This window comes from Mastigoproctus giganteus, chromosome 2 (genome assembly GCF_048544385.1).
Source record: "Mastigoproctus giganteus isolate SK-2022 chromosome 2, ASM4854438v1, whole genome shotgun sequence".
Classification (NCBI taxonomy): domain Eukaryota; kingdom Metazoa; phylum Arthropoda; class Arachnida; order Uropygi; family Thelyphonidae; genus Mastigoproctus; species Mastigoproctus giganteus.
Genome location: NC_143576.1, coordinates 242,393,413 through 242,411,314, shown reverse-complemented (window position 1 = coordinate 242,411,314; position 17,902 = coordinate 242,393,413). Strand labels below are relative to the sequence as shown.

The following is a 17,902-nucleotide window of genomic DNA, read 5'->3' as shown; positions in this document are numbered from 1 at the left end:
CTTCTATAAATCCCGCTCTCTCTTTCAAAACAGTCCGAACACGTGCAGCCACCAGCCAACATCCATTACTGTCCAACTTCAAACTGACAGAACCAACTTTTCATCTTCCTCGTTTATTAATTCAACTGCCGTTTTCTGGAACAACCTTCCTTCATACGTATTTCCTGAAAATTAGTCTACAGAAGTTCAAGTCCAATGTCAACAAATATCTTCTTTCATCTTGTCAACCTCCAACCCAAGCACGGTACTAAGTACTATAGGTTCTAATACTTCTCGTGTTTGGGGTTTACATTAATATAAAAAAAAAAAAGAGGCGACCCAACGTGCTATCAGGTATATGGTCATAATATTAGCTTATAATGCTTTGGTTCATGAGGGTACATTAAACCATAATTTCTCTGTTATAAATATTTCTATTTCATTTTTAGACAACATATTATTACTAAACATGGCGAAGTTCTTATTGTCCAGGTTTTGTTTTAATTTTTCGCGACTTTTACGTTTAAAACTCATTTTGTACCATTTTCTCAATAGTCCAGCCTTCTGTTACATTAGATTTATACAGTTTCTTTCATAAATAAATTTATAGCTTCGTGTTTGCAGATATCTCTACAAATAAAACGGAAAAGAAAAATAAATTTTAGAATAATGAATTGTGATATTTAAATGAATAAAATAGTAAATTTTAGTAAAACTATACTGTGCTGATTTTCTGGCTTAAATAGTTATAATTAAGGTATGAAATATAATCAGAGCAATATTCACCAAATTCCTATATATGTATATCTTTTTTTTTTTCAGCAGAGAACAATGAAAGAATTAATTGTTGCAAAGATGAACATGCAGAATGCGCCCAAATTGAAGTATTTGCAAATGATTCCTTTTACTCGCAGTTTAATGTAACGTGCATTAATTTCGTTCGTTCTACAGTGTGCTCAACTTGTACAGTGTGTAAGTTGTCCTGAAATAAACTCTTTCGTAAAATAGAAATCTTGATTTCATGCTTAAGTTTCGTCTAATGAGCTAATATACAATCTAAGTTGACCACACAATTTTCATTACAGAAAAATGTATGGTCAACTGACCCTTAACACCACAGTTATTTTTTGCAAATAGGGTTTAAATTTCTTCAGGGTTTAAACTTCTCTTTCGGCAATTCAAAGTAATAATCTTTCCAGTCACTGAAACTGTGCGAATACTACCTTATCATATTCCTAACATTTACTGTAGTTCGTCAATAATGTTCAAGTAAGCAAGATGATCAAACGAAGAACTGACTGATTCAAATAACTTCGCCCTCTCTCTTTCTCTAGATTCTCCAAGAAATCAGACAGATCAAGTAACGATGTTCATCGATGCTTCAGCAGTGTATGGAAGCTCAGAGGAGGAAATTCGTTCACTAAGGCAAGAAGGTGGAACAGGTAAGCGATTAAAGCGACCGAAATAATTTATATTCATAACAGAATTGCAATTTTCGATCAATTCAGCCCTGGAGAGATTGTGCAATGCTCAAGGGGTAGAATGTTTGTTCAGCCTGGTCTCTGCTTGTTAACAGGAGAGACTGCTCCTACAGGGATGGGATACACTTAAATAAAAGGGTGCAAGAATATTTGCTGATGCTATGGAGGCAGTGTTAGGTGGGTTGGAAAACTGCTAGCTTTGGGGATAGACGGACTAATAGATTAACAGTAGCCGCTGGTAGAAGTGAAAGTGATTCTTGCACTGCTTCTATTGGAATGAGCAGCAGCCTGGAAAACAAGATGCAGTGTATTTCAGAGACTGCTGGGAGCCATTGCGGTACAAGTAAACACATGGGTTATGTTAGGGTAGTTAAGAATAGGAACGGATGCATGTATACATGCGTATGCACCAATGCTTGGAATTTGGTAAATAAATTTGATGAATTTCAGGTGTTGGTCAAAACATCAAAGGCAGATATTGTTGGGATATCAGAGACGTAGTGTCACACAGATATAAGCAATGCAGAACTGGAATTTGGAGATTAGAGTACAATGTGTACAGGAAGGATAGGCAGGATAGGAAGGGAGGAGGGGTTATACTATTAGTTAAGAAACACATAAAATCCAAGGAACTGAAAGGAGTCGACCTCGCTGGACAGTGCAATGTCGTGTCAGTTTGGTGTGACATAAGCATTGGGAGATCAATATTGAGAGTAGTGACACTGATGACGCCTAATGACTCTAATCCGTATAATAGGAAACTGTACAGAGAAATAGAGTGGGCGAGTAAATCAGAGAATCTTATAATGGGGGATTTTTAATTTCCCAGATATTGACTGGAATTTGTGGGTTGGTCACTCGCACACAAGAATTTTGGGGATTTATTGGATGATTGTTTTCTACATCAGCATGTTCGGCAGGCAACTAGAGGGAGTAATACTCTTGATCTGATTATCAGTAGTGATTCTTCATGCATTAAGAATCGGCAGATAAAGGAACCACTAGGTGGCAGTGATCACGGTGGGCTGAAGTGGGATTTACTCAAAGAGGTAACTACCATCAAGGGTAAAAGGAAGGGTTTTTGCTTTCGCAAAGGCGACTACGGAGGTCTGAGACAGAATTTAAATTCTATACAGTGTGAAAACTGATAATTTTACCAACAGCAAATTCAAAATGGGAGGCATTCAAAGAATTTATCTTGGAAGCTACTAGGCTTTACATACTAACTAAGAAATATTGTTCAAGGTTTAGGCCAAAATGGTTGTCAGATGAACTAATGAGACATGTGGCACAGAAGAAAAATGCATGGAATACATATAAATTAATGGGTGACATGAAAGCCGATGATAGATATAAGATGGTCTGTAACCAAGTCACAAAGGAGATTAGGCAGGCAAAGGCAGATTATGAGAAATCTTTGGCAAAGGAAGCAAAGAAAAACAGCAAAGAGTTCTTTACTATGTAAACTCTAGAAGGATAGGGATGTATCAGATTGGTCTACTGAATATTGATGGTTCAACTGTTGATGATCCTGCTCAGGTGGCTAACAAACTAAATGAGTATTTTGCATCTACATTCACACATGAGGAGTTATTCAGGGAGGGGAATTCTAGAGGTGAATTAAACTCTGGCAGTGAGCTAAATGATTTTGTAATAACTGAGAGGAAAGTGGAGGGGAAATTGTTGAAGGTAAACATAAAAAAGGCACCCGGAGTGGATGGGATCTATTCAGTTATATTAAAGGAGGCAGTAAAGGAACTAAGCAAACTCGTAGCCATAATTATGAGAGCTTCCTTGGACTCAGGGGAGGTACCCATAGACTGGAGATGTGCAAATGTGACCCCAATTCACAAAGGAGGATCAAAGGGCGGCACAAGTAATTATAGACCTGTTAGTTCAACTTCTGTTCCAGGGAAATTCATGGAAGCACTGGTTAAAGAAGCACTGCAGGATCATCTAGACAAGACTTCAGTTATAGCTCGATCACAGCATGGTTTTGTTAAGGAGAAGTCTTATCTGAACAATATGATTGGATACTATGATGTGGTCACAGAAGATCATAATCAATGCTCATCGTGGACTAATGTTATCAGTGGAGTCCCTCGGGGTTCCGTGTTGGGTTCATTGTTGTTTTCTGTATTTATAAATGATATTGATGATGGTATATCAGGCTTAATATCCAAGTTTTCAGACGATACGATGGTTGGCAGGGTTGTTTTGAACACTAATAACAGTACGCTGCTGCAGCAGTATCTAGAAGAGTTGAGCAGATGGGCTGAGAGGTGGCAAATGAGGTTTAACATTAACAAATGTAAAGTACTACATATGGGAAGCAGTAACCTTAGAGTAACGTATCAACTCTGTGGTACTAAACTGACCGTGGTTGAAAATGAAAAGGACCTGGGGGTAATTGTGCAGGTAGATATGAAGTTTTCTGAGCAGTGCAGACGGTCTGCAAGAGTAGCTCATGGTGCCTTTTCAATGATATACAGGAATTTTTCTAGCAGGGATAAGAAGGAGATAAGAAGGAGGTGATTGTCACCTTGCATAAGGCAATGGTCAGACCACACCTTGAGTACTGTATACAGGTCTGGAGGCCTCATTTTAAGAAGGATGTAGAGCTATTGGAACAAGTACAGAGAAGGGCAACAGGATTAGTGAATGGAACGAAGGGTTGCTCTTACGAAGAAAGGCTTACATTTTGCAGATTACAGTGTTTGGAGACTAGGCACCCGCGAGGTGATCCGATTGAGGTGTATAAAGCCTTGAATGGTTTGAGCATAATTAATGCTGATGGGACTCTTTCTCTTGCTCAAAATAATTACATGAGAGGGCATAAATTCAAATTGAGGAAAGACAGTTGTAGGATAGATGTGCGGAAGTTTACCTTTACCCAGGGGGTAGTTCATTGGCAGAACAGACTTCCATCTTTTTTTTGTGGAAGTTGATTGCCTAAATAAATTTAAAGGCTTAGCTGGACAGGTATATGGAACGAACGGATGGGGTGAAATGGGAGCGGGTTTTTTTTTTTTTTTTTTTTTTTTCATTTTGGCTGATGCTGCATAAGCTTGCTTTCTTGCATCGTATGCCTCTACTAATGCTAATGCTAATTAAAATACAATTAGTTTACTCCATTCCAAGAAATTCTGTTTTAATTAAACATAAACGTTTTTTTTTTTAAATTCTATCATTGAATTGCATATTATTGAAGGATTTGTTATACAGTAAATGTCATTAATGGTTATAATTAATTAATTTATTCATAAATCACATCCTCTATAAATAGGACTGCCTTTCGTTTTTATGTAAATATTTTATTTTCGAGTATCTGAAAAGGAATTTAATGATAAAGTTTCGCTCTGGGCCCACTTCAACTCGATGCATGACATTTGGCCATATGAGCTAGTTTGATGAGAGGGAAAGAGAGAATTGGTTGCTACTATAGTTTTGTGAGTATGACGAAATCGCTGAAGTCCCTGCGAGAATCCGATGGTTATTGATGTTTTCATAGAGCGCAGATATCCATCTGCTTTATTAACCACATTCCAATTTTTAAGGGAGATTCTAATAAGAAAAATGTACCATGGACAGGTTAAATATTGGGGGGAAAAAGAAAATTCACACTTTACCTTTGCTACTGTACTTTAGGGAATGCATATGGAGGTTAGTTGTTCCAGGGACCAAATATAGAGATCATTATTAGATACTGGTGTTTAAATGCGCATCTTCCGATGTTGGTTTTGCAACCGGCGTTATATTTTTTATTGAAAGCAATTAGGTTAGTGGTGAGTTAGTACCGTGGATAAGACAGCGGTGGGAGCTTCCATAGATAACAGGCGGTTAAGCTTCCCTGAGTATCGTGGAGTGGCCAGAATTAGATCCCGGTCTGCCATAGGGTAAAGGGGCCAGTAAAGCATTTTCCACACGCCACTTGGCGGCTATCGACACCACTTGTGGTCGTCCGGAGAATGAAGAGGAAATTTGTTTATTCATTATATGGCCTCAACAACTTTCACAATGATCATCTTTGTTTCTTCCCCGTTCGCCTGGCTTGTACCTGAAAAAAACAAACAATCCAGCTGGTAGGATTGAGTAGGCTTCACTTGAGTAGGTATGATTAAAAAATAAATAAATAATCGTGTTTGGAGTAAAATTTTTACAATATGGATAGACAGTCATTTTCTAACCTGTCCATGGGTGCTTACACGTAGAATGCAGTTAATGCGCTTTCAGAGAATCGGCATCTTCAATCAGCTTAAATGAATCATGTAAGTTAATTGCTGGGTACACAGTAAAAGCATGTTTTTCTGGACGAAAAGACCCAAGTTTCTGGGGGAAAAAAAGCCTTGCTTTCTACACCTGAGACAAAACATTTTAAAAAGACTGAAAAAAAAAAAAAAAAAACTAATGATTAAACTTTATTTTTCCAGGATATTTGCTGGTTGTCACAGAAAGTGAACATGGTGAACTTTTGCCCCTTAGTGAGGAAATTAACAATGATGGATGCAGTCGTCCGGCAACAGGTGACATCTGCTTCCGGGCTGGTAAGTTCTATGTCAATAAATGTTGCACACAGTATTGTGAATAATTTGGAATAAAAATATATTCTTGTTGTTGTAGGAACATCAGCAACTAAAGTCATATTGCTCCGTGTTTAATATGTCTGTAAATTGCGCGTGTTCTGTGATTATTTTCTGTTTTTCTGGACGAAAAACCTGAGTTTCCGGGAGAAAAAACCAGGCTACACTCGACTGAGACCGACTAACTCTTCCACGTTGTGAAAAGAGGCCCATAAAAATTCCTTACGTCATGGACGTGGTTCGAACTCAAGTCTTTTTCAGCAGGTGCGAGAAAACAGCGATTCCACCAACTTTGCTATCCTCGAGGGCTGGCTGATACAGTTTCAAAATAAATGCTAATAACGATGGATAATGAAATATACTAAAAGAGAAAACTTACAAAATATGAGGAGAAATAATAACAAAATGAATAAAGGGAAATAAACAAAGCGGAAAAATTTAAATTATAACTAGAAAGATCAACCTGCTCTGAAGACAAACGAACCACGCTCAACAAGCATATTGCTGAATAATCGAATTGTGTGAGGGAGGAGGAACTCGCTAGTCGAAATTTTTAACCTCAACGAATAAGATAACGTATAAACATGATTAATTGAGCAGATATTGAAAATATATATGCTTAGTGTATTCCAACCTTCTACCTGGGTACCAGGTACGGTTTCTTATTCATAAAAATAAAAACTACCCGTTACACTAACACAATTTGCAAACTGAATAAATTCAGAAAATTTCCTTACCCTACGCCAAAACAAAAAAAAAAAAACATATTTGGACAGATTCAAAAGATAAAAAGAAAAGAAAACTTAAAATAACCTTCTTTAATAACGCATAAAATACAGTATATTCAAACGCATAGCTGGCTTTGCCATCTCACGCTAAGCGTAGAGTTTAAAATTTTCTTTTTAAAATAAAAAGAAAATTTTAAATTTGGCTTAGCGTACACTAAATAATGCCTAACAAACTATTCATGCTAAATTGCATTGTATTTTAGAAACAGCATGGGTCTCACCAGCGATTATTGATTCTACATGCTACGTTAGTTCACTCTGAAGAATATCAACTTACGATTACCCTCTCTAATCCATTCGTTAGGACGTATCAAAAACTTGACTAAAATTTAGGTATGCAGTTTTTAAGTTGTTCCTTGAATCCAACTGTTCTACGACTTCGTGATAATCAACCAAACTGGTCAAGAAAGACTTTCCCTATATGAATTCATGCTCTACACACGGAACTGTAACTACAGATACTTCTACAACCGAATAGCAGGTTCTACGAATGATCTTGTAACCATTGAATATCGACTACATGTATTGACTTCCATGAAATCCTCAAAAAAAAAAAAATTAAATAAAAAAATTAAGGCTAATGTAGCCTTAATTAGCCGTGTGGTCAGGCTAAAGGGTGCATAAATACAAGTGTTTGAGTGGCTCAGGTTCAAGCTTGTAACTGCTAAATACGATACTGTTTCTTGTATTCTCTCAATCTTATGCATTCGTTGACCATGTGGTCATCGCGGAACACAAAGAGAAATTTTATTTATAAAATGTAACTAAGATAACATTAGATTCTTTAACGTAGACGGACTACAATATTCTTAAATCTCTTCAGGTGTGAAACCCGGTGGCGTCTTATCTGGGCTCTTGTTTACACCGCTTATCTCCCAGTTTGTTGAGTTATGTTGGTGATATTAATTTTATGTTATGTTGGAGATATGAAACTCCTCAGACTGATTTCTCCATATGATGATTTTCTTGTGATAACAGCGTTAATTAACAATATACCCCTAGAATTTGCAAACTACCTCAACCAGTTCGGACTAAAAGTAAATCCAGAAAAGTCTGAATTTATGATATTCTCATTAAAGAAAACGCCTTCTTATATTCAGCCAACACTATGTAATTCTCCTATCCCCATCGTCAATAAGCATACCGATTACATAAGCTCTGCTTTGGTAATCACATGGAAATGCTGCTCACTCAGGCAGCTCCACTCCGGTGGATGGCCAAACACCATTTTCATTATATTAATGAAGTCACAACTACCAGAAGATATATAAAAACCACAGTATAATCTCCGCTTTTATATGCTACAGAGTTATGGGCATTTTTTGCCCCTAGCACAATTCGATCCCATTTTTCTACTCAGTTTTGGCTCTTAAAATAGGCCATAAACAAACAAACTTCCTCCACAATTACGAACAGCTGAAATGGCCAGTTTTATAAAACTGCACAGGCTCCCCACGCTGATTAGGTTGAAACGCCTTACTACGACTATAAAAATAATCACTGGCAAGATTTCGGCACCACCATTCTGGTACTTGTGCGCTTGGAGAGTCCCTCAGCCTCCTCAGAGCGAATCCAACTCTGTGCCCACATCTCAGTTGTCTCCATCTATTCGACAGTTTTCTGCCTTTTCAGATACTCTCATGAGCCCACTCTTTGGATGTTGGCCTTAATAAATTTTCTTGTGACAGGGAATACAGACACCGCATACTTAAGTTGTACTTCCCTGTCCCTGATCCTTCTCCTCGAAGCTTCCCTTAATACCGTAAGCCAGCAATATAATATGACATGAAGATGGCTTACTAACTTTTCAGTTTTCCCCCTATATATTCTTTGTACATTGTGTTGTATAAAACTGCATTATACTTTGAGTTTTGAGCTGTATTTTCTTTTATTCGCCCACATATGTATTTTCTTATGTTTAATTTATCAATGTTTTTCTCTTGCATATTGTACTATTACTGTTAACCCCTGGCCTTGTGGCCGTAAAGGACAATATTGGAATGTATCGATTTGTATTATTATTATTGCAATAAAATTTCTAAATTCTAAATAATTAGTCTTTATATATATCTTAAAACTACATTAAATTGTGACGTATCAGCAGACGTTTACGGCTACATTGAAAGTGGCAATGTTGCAAACTCATCCTTTATTTTTCTGAACAGGTGACTCAAGAGTGAACCAGCAGAGAATGCTTGCAAGTGTGCACACTATATTTCATCGGTTGCACAACAGTTACGCCAGAGAACTTGCAGAACGTAGGCCGTCTTATGATAAGGAGAAAATCTTTCAAGAAACCAAGTGAGTCATTTTTACAATTGTCCTTTTATGCGCTTGATTATATTTTAGTTAAAAATAATATTTGACAAGTAGAATATATTATTAGCAGTATTTTCCAAGTAGAATATACCATTAGTAGTATTTTCCAAGAAGTAGATTATGTTTTCCAAGAAGTAGATTATGTTTTCCAAGAAGTTAGACTTTAGTTCCAATTGTTACAAATCTCTTGAATTACTGTCTTCTTCATGGTTGTTATCCTTCAGAGTTCAAAGAGGCCTATATCATCCCGATATATGAAAAACAGGGTGAGAAAGCAATGCCTAATAACTACCGACCTATTACTATACTGAACACAATTGCGAAAATTTTTGAACTCCTTCTTTATAAATATCTTAGTTCCTACCTTCATCCTTTTATAAATAATTACCAGTATGCTTTTCTTTCCAGAAAATCAACTGTTTCAAATCTGGCCTCCTTCTCTCATTTCTTACAACCAAATTTGGACAAAGGAAATCAAATCGATTCGCTTTTCCTTGATATTTCACACGTATTTGATTCTGTTCACATACATCGATCTTCTCTTCACGCAGTCGTCTTATGGTCTATGATTTATTTACTGGATTTGTTTGATTCACAGCTTTGACATCAAATTATTATTTTAGTGTTAAAACTACATTAAATATGTAATCAATTACCTGTAATTGATTACATATACTCATGTGTATTTTGTCTGTAAATTGCGCGTGTTATCTGGTCGATTTGCCTGTTTTCCTGGACAAAAAAAATCCCAGGTTCTGGGGAAAAAAAATTTGTTATTTACGCCTGAGACCGACTAACTCAGCCACGGAGTGAAAAAAGCTCATTAAAGTTCCTCTTATCATCGACGAGATTCGAACCGGGGCTTTTCCACCCGGTATGGAGAGGACAGTGACAATACCACTGTGCTACCAGTGAAGCCTGTCTAGAAATGGTAAACTATTCGTAATAATTAATGGTACTGCATCAACTCCGTTTACTGTTATGCAAAGTGTTCATCAAGACTCACTCTCCCTTCGGCCACTCTTTTATTGTTTACATTAATGATCTGTCAACTTCATTTTGGTCAGTTAATGTTGAGTGGCAAATTCTAAATTTCTAAATAACTAGTCTTTTTATCTGAAAACTATATTACATTGTGATGTAACATGTAGATGATATTAAACTTTACAAAGTATAATATTATCTATGCAGATGATATTAAACTTTACAAAGTTATTTATTCTTCAACTGGCAGCGATGAACTCCAGTCCTGTCTTGATTCCCTCTCACCCTGGTTCAATAAAAATAACTTGTTTCTAAATGAATTAAAATGTAAATTTTTTCGCTTTTGCTCGAATCGTACAGTTAGACCCTCCATCTTTACTGATTATTATATTGGAAACTCTCTAATTTCAAGTAATGATACATTCAAATACTTAGATGTCCTATTTAGAGAAGACTTTCATTCCTCTTCCCATGTTGATATGTAATATATCAACCTTCCAAACTTCTTGGATTAATTAAGCATTCTTTCTCGATTTTCATGAATGACAAAGTTATAATTCTTCTATATATGCATCTTGTACTTCCCATATTTGATTATTGCGATATTATTTGGTCCCAACAACAGGAATATCTTTCTCATAGACTTGAGACAATACAAATTAAATTCATTAAATTCTTATGCTCTCGAAATCGCCTTGCCTTGCCCTCACCGTCGAAACTATGGAGCTCTTTGTTGTCGTTTCAAAATTGTTCCATTTTACTCTAGACGACAACTCCATGGGTCTCTTTTTGTCTACAATATCATAAACTCTATTAGCGGTATCGATTCCCCATCTCTTCTTGAACAAATACCTTTCGCTATACCTTGCTTGAATTCTTGCTATAAAACTAATTTTTCATTGCCTGTCCCTCCTATTCAACACTTACTTGGAAGTCCTCTGCTCGGTTTCCTTCCGTCACCCTAGATAATGGTGAGAACGTTGAGAATTACAGAGAATCAATACAAAGCAGTGATTAGTATTAAAATACATTGAAAATTTTGAATAAAAAAACAGAGTAAAGAGCAATTTCTTTTACACAGACGGTTTAATCGTAAAATCAATATTGTTCAATTATTTAATTGAACAGTATTGATATATGTAATCATTTACGGGAGACCCTAATATCATTATTTAAAATAAATACCTTGATCCTATTCCATCTGAACAATATATTCCCCGTTGCCCTCACAATAGAGTTTTCAACAATAGCTACCTCCTGGGGGACCAGTTCATTCTGCCTTGGGTGTTGCCACTGCGTTGCCTGATGTACAAGTGCGAGCTTTGGCATTGAATTGGGCAGCTGGAAGCTTGATAGGTTCCTCATTTTAATTCCTCCGAGGGCATCCACCCTACCCTTCAAGCTCTCATAAGGGGCTATCAGAATGCGGAGTTGGCCCCTAATTTCTTCAATTCTCTGCACCGAACACGGACAAAAGACATTCTCCTTGGCTGTATCATCTCCCTTTCCTAAAATCTGCAAACATTGCACAAGTATTTCATTTCGTTAGGCTGCGATTCGTAGGATAATAGTCTGTTCCATTCTCCGCAAAGTCACAGCACTCTGACTACTTTGAGCTCGTTGCTTTACTGCTCTACTCTTGAGCACGATTTACGTTTAAATTCAATATAATTGAGAATATTACATTAAACTAATATACTTAAATGCAGTAATACTACCACAATTCATCAGGTATGCAGCAATAACACGTACTAAATTTACATTTTTGGTTAGAAGCGATTCTTGCCTATCGAGAAGTCTCCTTTGTGTGGGATTTCACTGGTTCGCTGTCTATGGCTGCCCTTTCTACCTTTGTTCCCTCTGCTGGTGACGCTAGCTGCTTCACCAGCGTCGGATTCCAGCTCCTCTTCACACGAAGCTATTCTATGAAATTCTTCTGTCTTCCTATGTATAACTATTCTCTCTAGAGGATCACTATACTAACACATGAATCCTCCCAGGAAAAGGTTAACTGATGACGTCAAGAATCTGCTTCACACAGGATTCTCCTGCTAGCGGTATGTTTGTGTCGCCCATTAGCTTTTTCACTTTGTCTTTTTCCCACAGAATTGTATCCAACCCTGCCTTCTTTAGGAACCCCCTTCACTAGGTTTCTTTTGTTCTGTTTTCGCTCCTGGGAATGCCTTCTAATATTTCTTCTTTATCTTTCACTTTTAACCCTGCAATTTATGTGGTTTGCTGATCCCCTTGATCTCCTCAGAGCAGGTCCATTACATTGCACAATGAAAACAAGGCTCAATTTCTGCCGAAACAGAAACTGCAAAGAGTCCAGGCTCTGATGCAGATTATGAAAAACTTGCACCGATAAGGACTATAGGCGAAATGCGCTGAGAGGCACATGTATATAATGTCTATTTGTAAAAAGATAGTACAGAAATGTCTTTTGCATAAATGAGAGAAAAAACATATTTGAACTGGTCAAAAAAATATATATATGATATTAGGATCCCCTGTAAATGATTACATCTACCCATATTTATTTTGTCTGTAAATTGCGTGTGTTCTCTGATCGATTTGCCTATTTGCTGGACGAAAAAACAAACCCAAGTTTCAGGGGGGGGGGGGGAACCTTGCTATCCATGTAGCGAAGAAAGCCCACTAAAGTTCCTAGAGTCATCGATGGGATTCGAACCTGGGGCTTTTCCAGCCGGTTTGGGGAGGACGGTGACGATACCACTGTGCTACCGCGCAGACCATTTCAACTGATCAGTTGGTATCGTATCATCAACGTTGCTTTCTATTATACTGTAACATGATTAGGTATATATCTTTCTCTCTATACATTAAAATCATTTTCCCGCTAATGATCTTTATTCAGCGAATAGGAGAAGAGAGATGCGGGGTTACGTGGTAATACGTAACAGAAGCTTGTTTTACCGTGCTAAAACAAACTTCTGCTTGAGTGTGGTCACACGCTATGTTTATCTAACATGACCACGCGGTACCATTCTTGATTTCCATATGAAAAGTATTTTTTTAAATAAACTAAATGCAGCAAGGCATAAAGTTTTAATTAAGATTCTATGTCTACACTGGTGTTCAAAGAAAGTGCATCTCCCCTTAAAATTGTAATTGCCGTCCGAATAACGTAAGCATATGGCAATATTTCTTACAGATTGCATCAGATAAAATTGACACGCGTAGGTGATGACGTAATATTGCATCGGCCGTTACTTTCAGCTATATAAGCACACTCTGCAAGAGTTGCAGTCATTCCTTGTTTGTGTCAGGATGGCGAATTACGTGCAGTTGAAGCCACGAAGAAATAGCGCTATTGTAGCTTTACGTGAGGATGCTCTTCCCTTCATATTGCTTATACTAGGAAGCAGCCATCCTGGTGATCGCTGCTACCTAGTAGCTAAGTGGCCAGATACAACAGAACAAGACACACACTTCGCAGACATAGGACCATACTTGTATCTGGACATTTCACAGAGCTCTCTACTCTCACATATTAGTGTCTTGTAATCAGTCGACAGTGAGTAGATTTCTTTCCAAAGTCAAGAATACTGGTTCTGCTGATAGGAAAAAAAGGAACCGGACGCCAACGAGTCTCTACGCCAAAGCAGGACCGCGTTTTGAAGCGTTTATGCCTTAAAAACCGTAAAGATTGTTCGTATGAGCTGAAAAGAGAATGGGAAGAACATACAGGAGTGGTAGCAAGTGCAGTAACAGTCAGAAGACGCCTCTTCAAAAATGGACTTGTAGCCCGTCGTCCTAAGAAGCCCCTCTTCACACAAAAGATAAAAAGGCTTCATTAATTTGGTGTAAGGAGCATGTCAAATGAAACCCCGTACAGTAGAAGTCAGGTATTTCCTCGAATGAGAAGAATTCAACCTGCATGGCTCTGATGGGAGACAAACGATTCGCCGTAGACATGGTGAAGAATACCATCCAGACTGTATGGTGTCTACAGTGAAATTCCCTACCAGCCAAATGATATGAGGGTGCATTTCATATCGCAGAGTAGGTCGCCTGCAGTTTATAAAAGGTTCCGTAAATGCCAACGGATACCTGGTTATATTGGAAGGCAAATTGCTGCCAACCATTAAAGACTATTTCAACCTGCCAAGTAACTGCATCTTTCAGGACGACTCTGCTCCGTGTCATCGGACGAAAAAAGCAAATGGGGGCACTTCTGTAGTTACTTTAGCTTCATTTCTGCATTAGAGGTTCGACGGTAATATGTTTACATTTGTTACAGGTGAAAAATGGTTGGAAGAAAGGTCCATTACAACTCTTAGTTGGCCAGGAAACAACCCGGACCTGAATCCAATAGAGAACTGTTGGCATCGTGTGGAATCTGCAGTTGCCAGAAAGAAACCAAAGATCCTTCATGAACTTCAGGAATCCATAATTCGTGTTTGAAACCACATACTATCAGTTGATTATTTTCAGAAATTGATCTTGTCAATGCCTCGACGGTGTGCTGCTGCCATCAGGGCCAGAAGCGGTTCAACAAAATATTAGTATGCACCTGGTGAACTTTTCATTTTGTTTTCCATTTAAAATGATAAACTGAAGCAAATTGAGGGCTTCTGATAACATTTCAGCCATAATTGTCTTGTTTACAAAAGCTGTTGTATAAAGGTTGGTGCAAATGCTCACTTTTAAATATTTTGAGAGCACCTGTCAAATATTACTTAGCTTTGCCTTAACTATTAATAAATATCTTTTGTTTATATTTCTATATGTGATGCTAGTCATTAATGTAACATACCATTGCGAAAAAGGATTAGAAATGCGAAATTCCTAAGTGATGCACTTTCTTTGAACACCCGTGTATATAATATCGGTGTAGAAACACCATACACAGCTCTTAAAGAAAAACTACAAGCGTAGTGTGAAAGGCACCCACCGATGAAAAGCCAACTGGTTTTGAAACGGTGCCGTCTTGGTGGTGGTGCCCACCGAGAATAAGTCACAATAGTCTTCTATATCAGTGAAGCGTTACTTATTAGAAGTAGTGCAACGCGTGGTAACTCGTGAAAGATGAGCACAATATGAGCTACAGATGAAATGATGCCTTTCACACTACGATCGTAGTTTTTCTTTGAGTTGTCTACAGTGTATCTACACGGATATTATATATATATATAGTAATGTATTTATGTATTCATAGCTGAGGAAGAGACACACATAAAGATTCGAAAGCTTCTGTAAGTATTTTATTATATTTTATTAAAAGAAGCGAGAGCAACGAGGAGAGGGCAAAGCCCCCTAGTAGTTCATTAATATTGCATATAAAAGTCGGGATAAGTCTATTTTAAAAGTGTCATTACAGAATCTTACGCAAGCTATTTTTTTTTTTAATATTTAAGCAATTCTTTATGTATCCCAAAATTTTTGTTGTTAATACCCTTAATATAATATCATATATGATAAACAGAAATGGATCGAAAATGTTTTAGAAAAGATCTTAGAGATTTCTAATATATATATATATTTTTTTTTTGCAGGCATATCGTTGATGCTTTATTGCAGTTGATAATCTACAAGGAATATCTTCCTGTAATTGTCGGGAATATTGATATGGATCTTTTTGACTTGCGGGTGCAAAGTTCAGGCTTCACTGCCTACGATGCTAATCAGGACCCTCGTATTTGGACAGACTTTGCGACTTTTGCTTACAGGTTCCATTCCCAAATTACTAAATTCATATCTTATGTTCCTATCTTCCAAGGTGACAATGGCGACCGTTTGAGAGACATTTTCTCTCAAACATTTGTACTGCATGAAGGAATGATGGACAACATTATTGGTGGACTATTAACGGATGCTTCACAGAGGCTTGACAATTTTTTTGTTGAAGATATGAGGGATACGATGTACCGAAGAGGAAATGGGAGTGGTCTGGACATTTGCGCCATTAATACTCAAAGGGGGAGAGATCACGGATTGTGTCCTTATGTGGACTATGTCCAGGATTGCACTGGACTGACTATCAACACATTTTCGGATCTTTTTCGATATGCGCTGATGTCTAGAGATAGTGTGGCACAATTACAGAGCGTTTACAGGTAAGTTCTGTGAAGTATGTATGAATCCTTTCTAACTTTTAAAAATGTTCTTATGAATGTACAATAAATTCTGCATCTCCTCGAACTTTTATTTAACATAATTATTAATAATTATGTTAAATAAAAAAACAGTCAAGTTTAAATTTAAATAAAAAAACAGTCAAGTTTAAATTTAAATAAAAAAACAGTCAAGTTTAAATTTAAATAAAAACAGTTTAAGTTTTTCCCTCTCCTAAATTTAATATAATACACTGAAATTCATTTATTCATCGTTTCTTCAAAATCTCGGTCTCTCACCAGTTTTCGGATTTGAGGTCCAACAAAAATACCTTGTTTTAGCTTTACTTGGGTAATCGATGAGAATTCAGTACAAAACTAGCTGAAGCAGGGACCTTTCACAAACTGTTTCATCAAACCCAGTTTGATGTGCAAGGGTAAAAGGAGGACAGTTTCGGTCTACCAGTGGTTTATGAACAATATTCTTTGATCCAGGCAGCAAACCGCCCCATTTTGGTCAGATCTTGACATCTCAGTGCTTACTCCTTGCTCAACTGTCCCACTCATACTAAAAGCAAAGCATTTTTGTGTAGCCAGATTGATATCCAAGTAATATGCCTCTCACTTTAAAGTCATAATAAACCAACCAACCATGTTCTTCATATTTAATATTTGTCAACATCTTCAAATTATCATGTTTCTTTCAGATTCACTGAGTGAGCTAACGGAATTTTCACATATTTATTTCCATTTTGGAGGAACACACCTTTGAGACCTCTCTTCGATGAATCAATAAAAGGTCTCTACTGTGTAGGATTGTAATTAATTCTTAAATAGTTCATTAAGTCATTTGTATTACTGCAAAAACACAGAATCGTCCACAGAAAAGTAGGGGACTAATTCTCGTTTTCTGTGTTTGTACCACGAAAAAAAAAAAAAAAAAAAAGCACCATATGCTATAAGATTTTTCTTCTAGCATAAAAAAACAAGGTAAACTGCAGCCATTATCAACCCACTACAGGATGGAAGCCTCCTCAACAATTCATGGTGAGGGAAATGAACTATAATCTGCCACGCTGGTCCAATGCCGGTTGGCAGATTGACTGTATTTAGCAGTCAGGGGCTTGAACCCCGGTCTACTCAAAGAGCGTGTGCTACTGCACTCCCGCTCCTGACCACTTGGACACGGAGGCCGATTCTAGCATATGAAGACGTAAGTCCAGAACCAAGGAATTCTGTTGATTGCTTTGGTAAATTTAAATCTCTTACCAGGTCATTCAATTCATGCTGTGAAAACAGTTGAGGGCTCAACTAAATGTCTTCAGGCGTGTAGACTTCAGCGTTATCTTCAAAAGCTTCACTTTCGGCACTCTCTGCCGCTACATTCTCCAATATAAGTGAAGAGCATGGAATTGACAGGCTTTTAGCATTGCATTAGTTTAAGCATATGATGCAGGAAAGCAAGCTTATACAGTATCAGCCAAAAGAAAAAAAAAACCTTCGCATCCATTCGTTTCAAATGTTTGTCTTGAATTTATTTAAGCTATCAACTTCCACAACAACAGATGGAAGTTTGTTCCAGCAATCAACTACCCGCTGGCTAGGAGCAAATTTCAGCATATCTATTCGATAACTGTCTTTTCGTCCTTAGATCTGTAATCTGAGCAAGAGGAAGAATCCCATCAGGAATGAGC

General features: G+C 37.3%; 1 protein-coding gene across 3 annotated transcripts in view; it reads left to right on the top strand.

Annotated features, from left to right (window-relative positions):
- LOC150090315 (immunomodulatory peroxidase-like) overlaps nucleotides 1-17,902 on the top strand; it is a 196,393-nt gene that overhangs the window by 133,500 nt on the left and 44,991 nt on the right. For 2 of the 3 annotated variants that reach the window (XM_090389798.1, XM_090389797.1), the window contains exons 7-11: nucleotides 802-951; nucleotides 1,314-1,421; nucleotides 5,891-6,004; nucleotides 8,994-9,129; nucleotides 15,651-16,211. In XM_090389798.1, the coding sequence (XP_090245924.1) occupies nucleotides 802-951; nucleotides 1,314-1,421; nucleotides 5,891-6,004; nucleotides 8,994-9,129; nucleotides 15,651-16,211 (1,069 nt within the window). The remainder of the gene's footprint in view (nucleotides 1-801; nucleotides 952-1,313; nucleotides 1,422-5,890; nucleotides 6,005-8,993; nucleotides 9,130-15,650; nucleotides 16,212-17,902) is intronic. The other variant, XM_090389799.1, reaches the window with a different exon arrangement.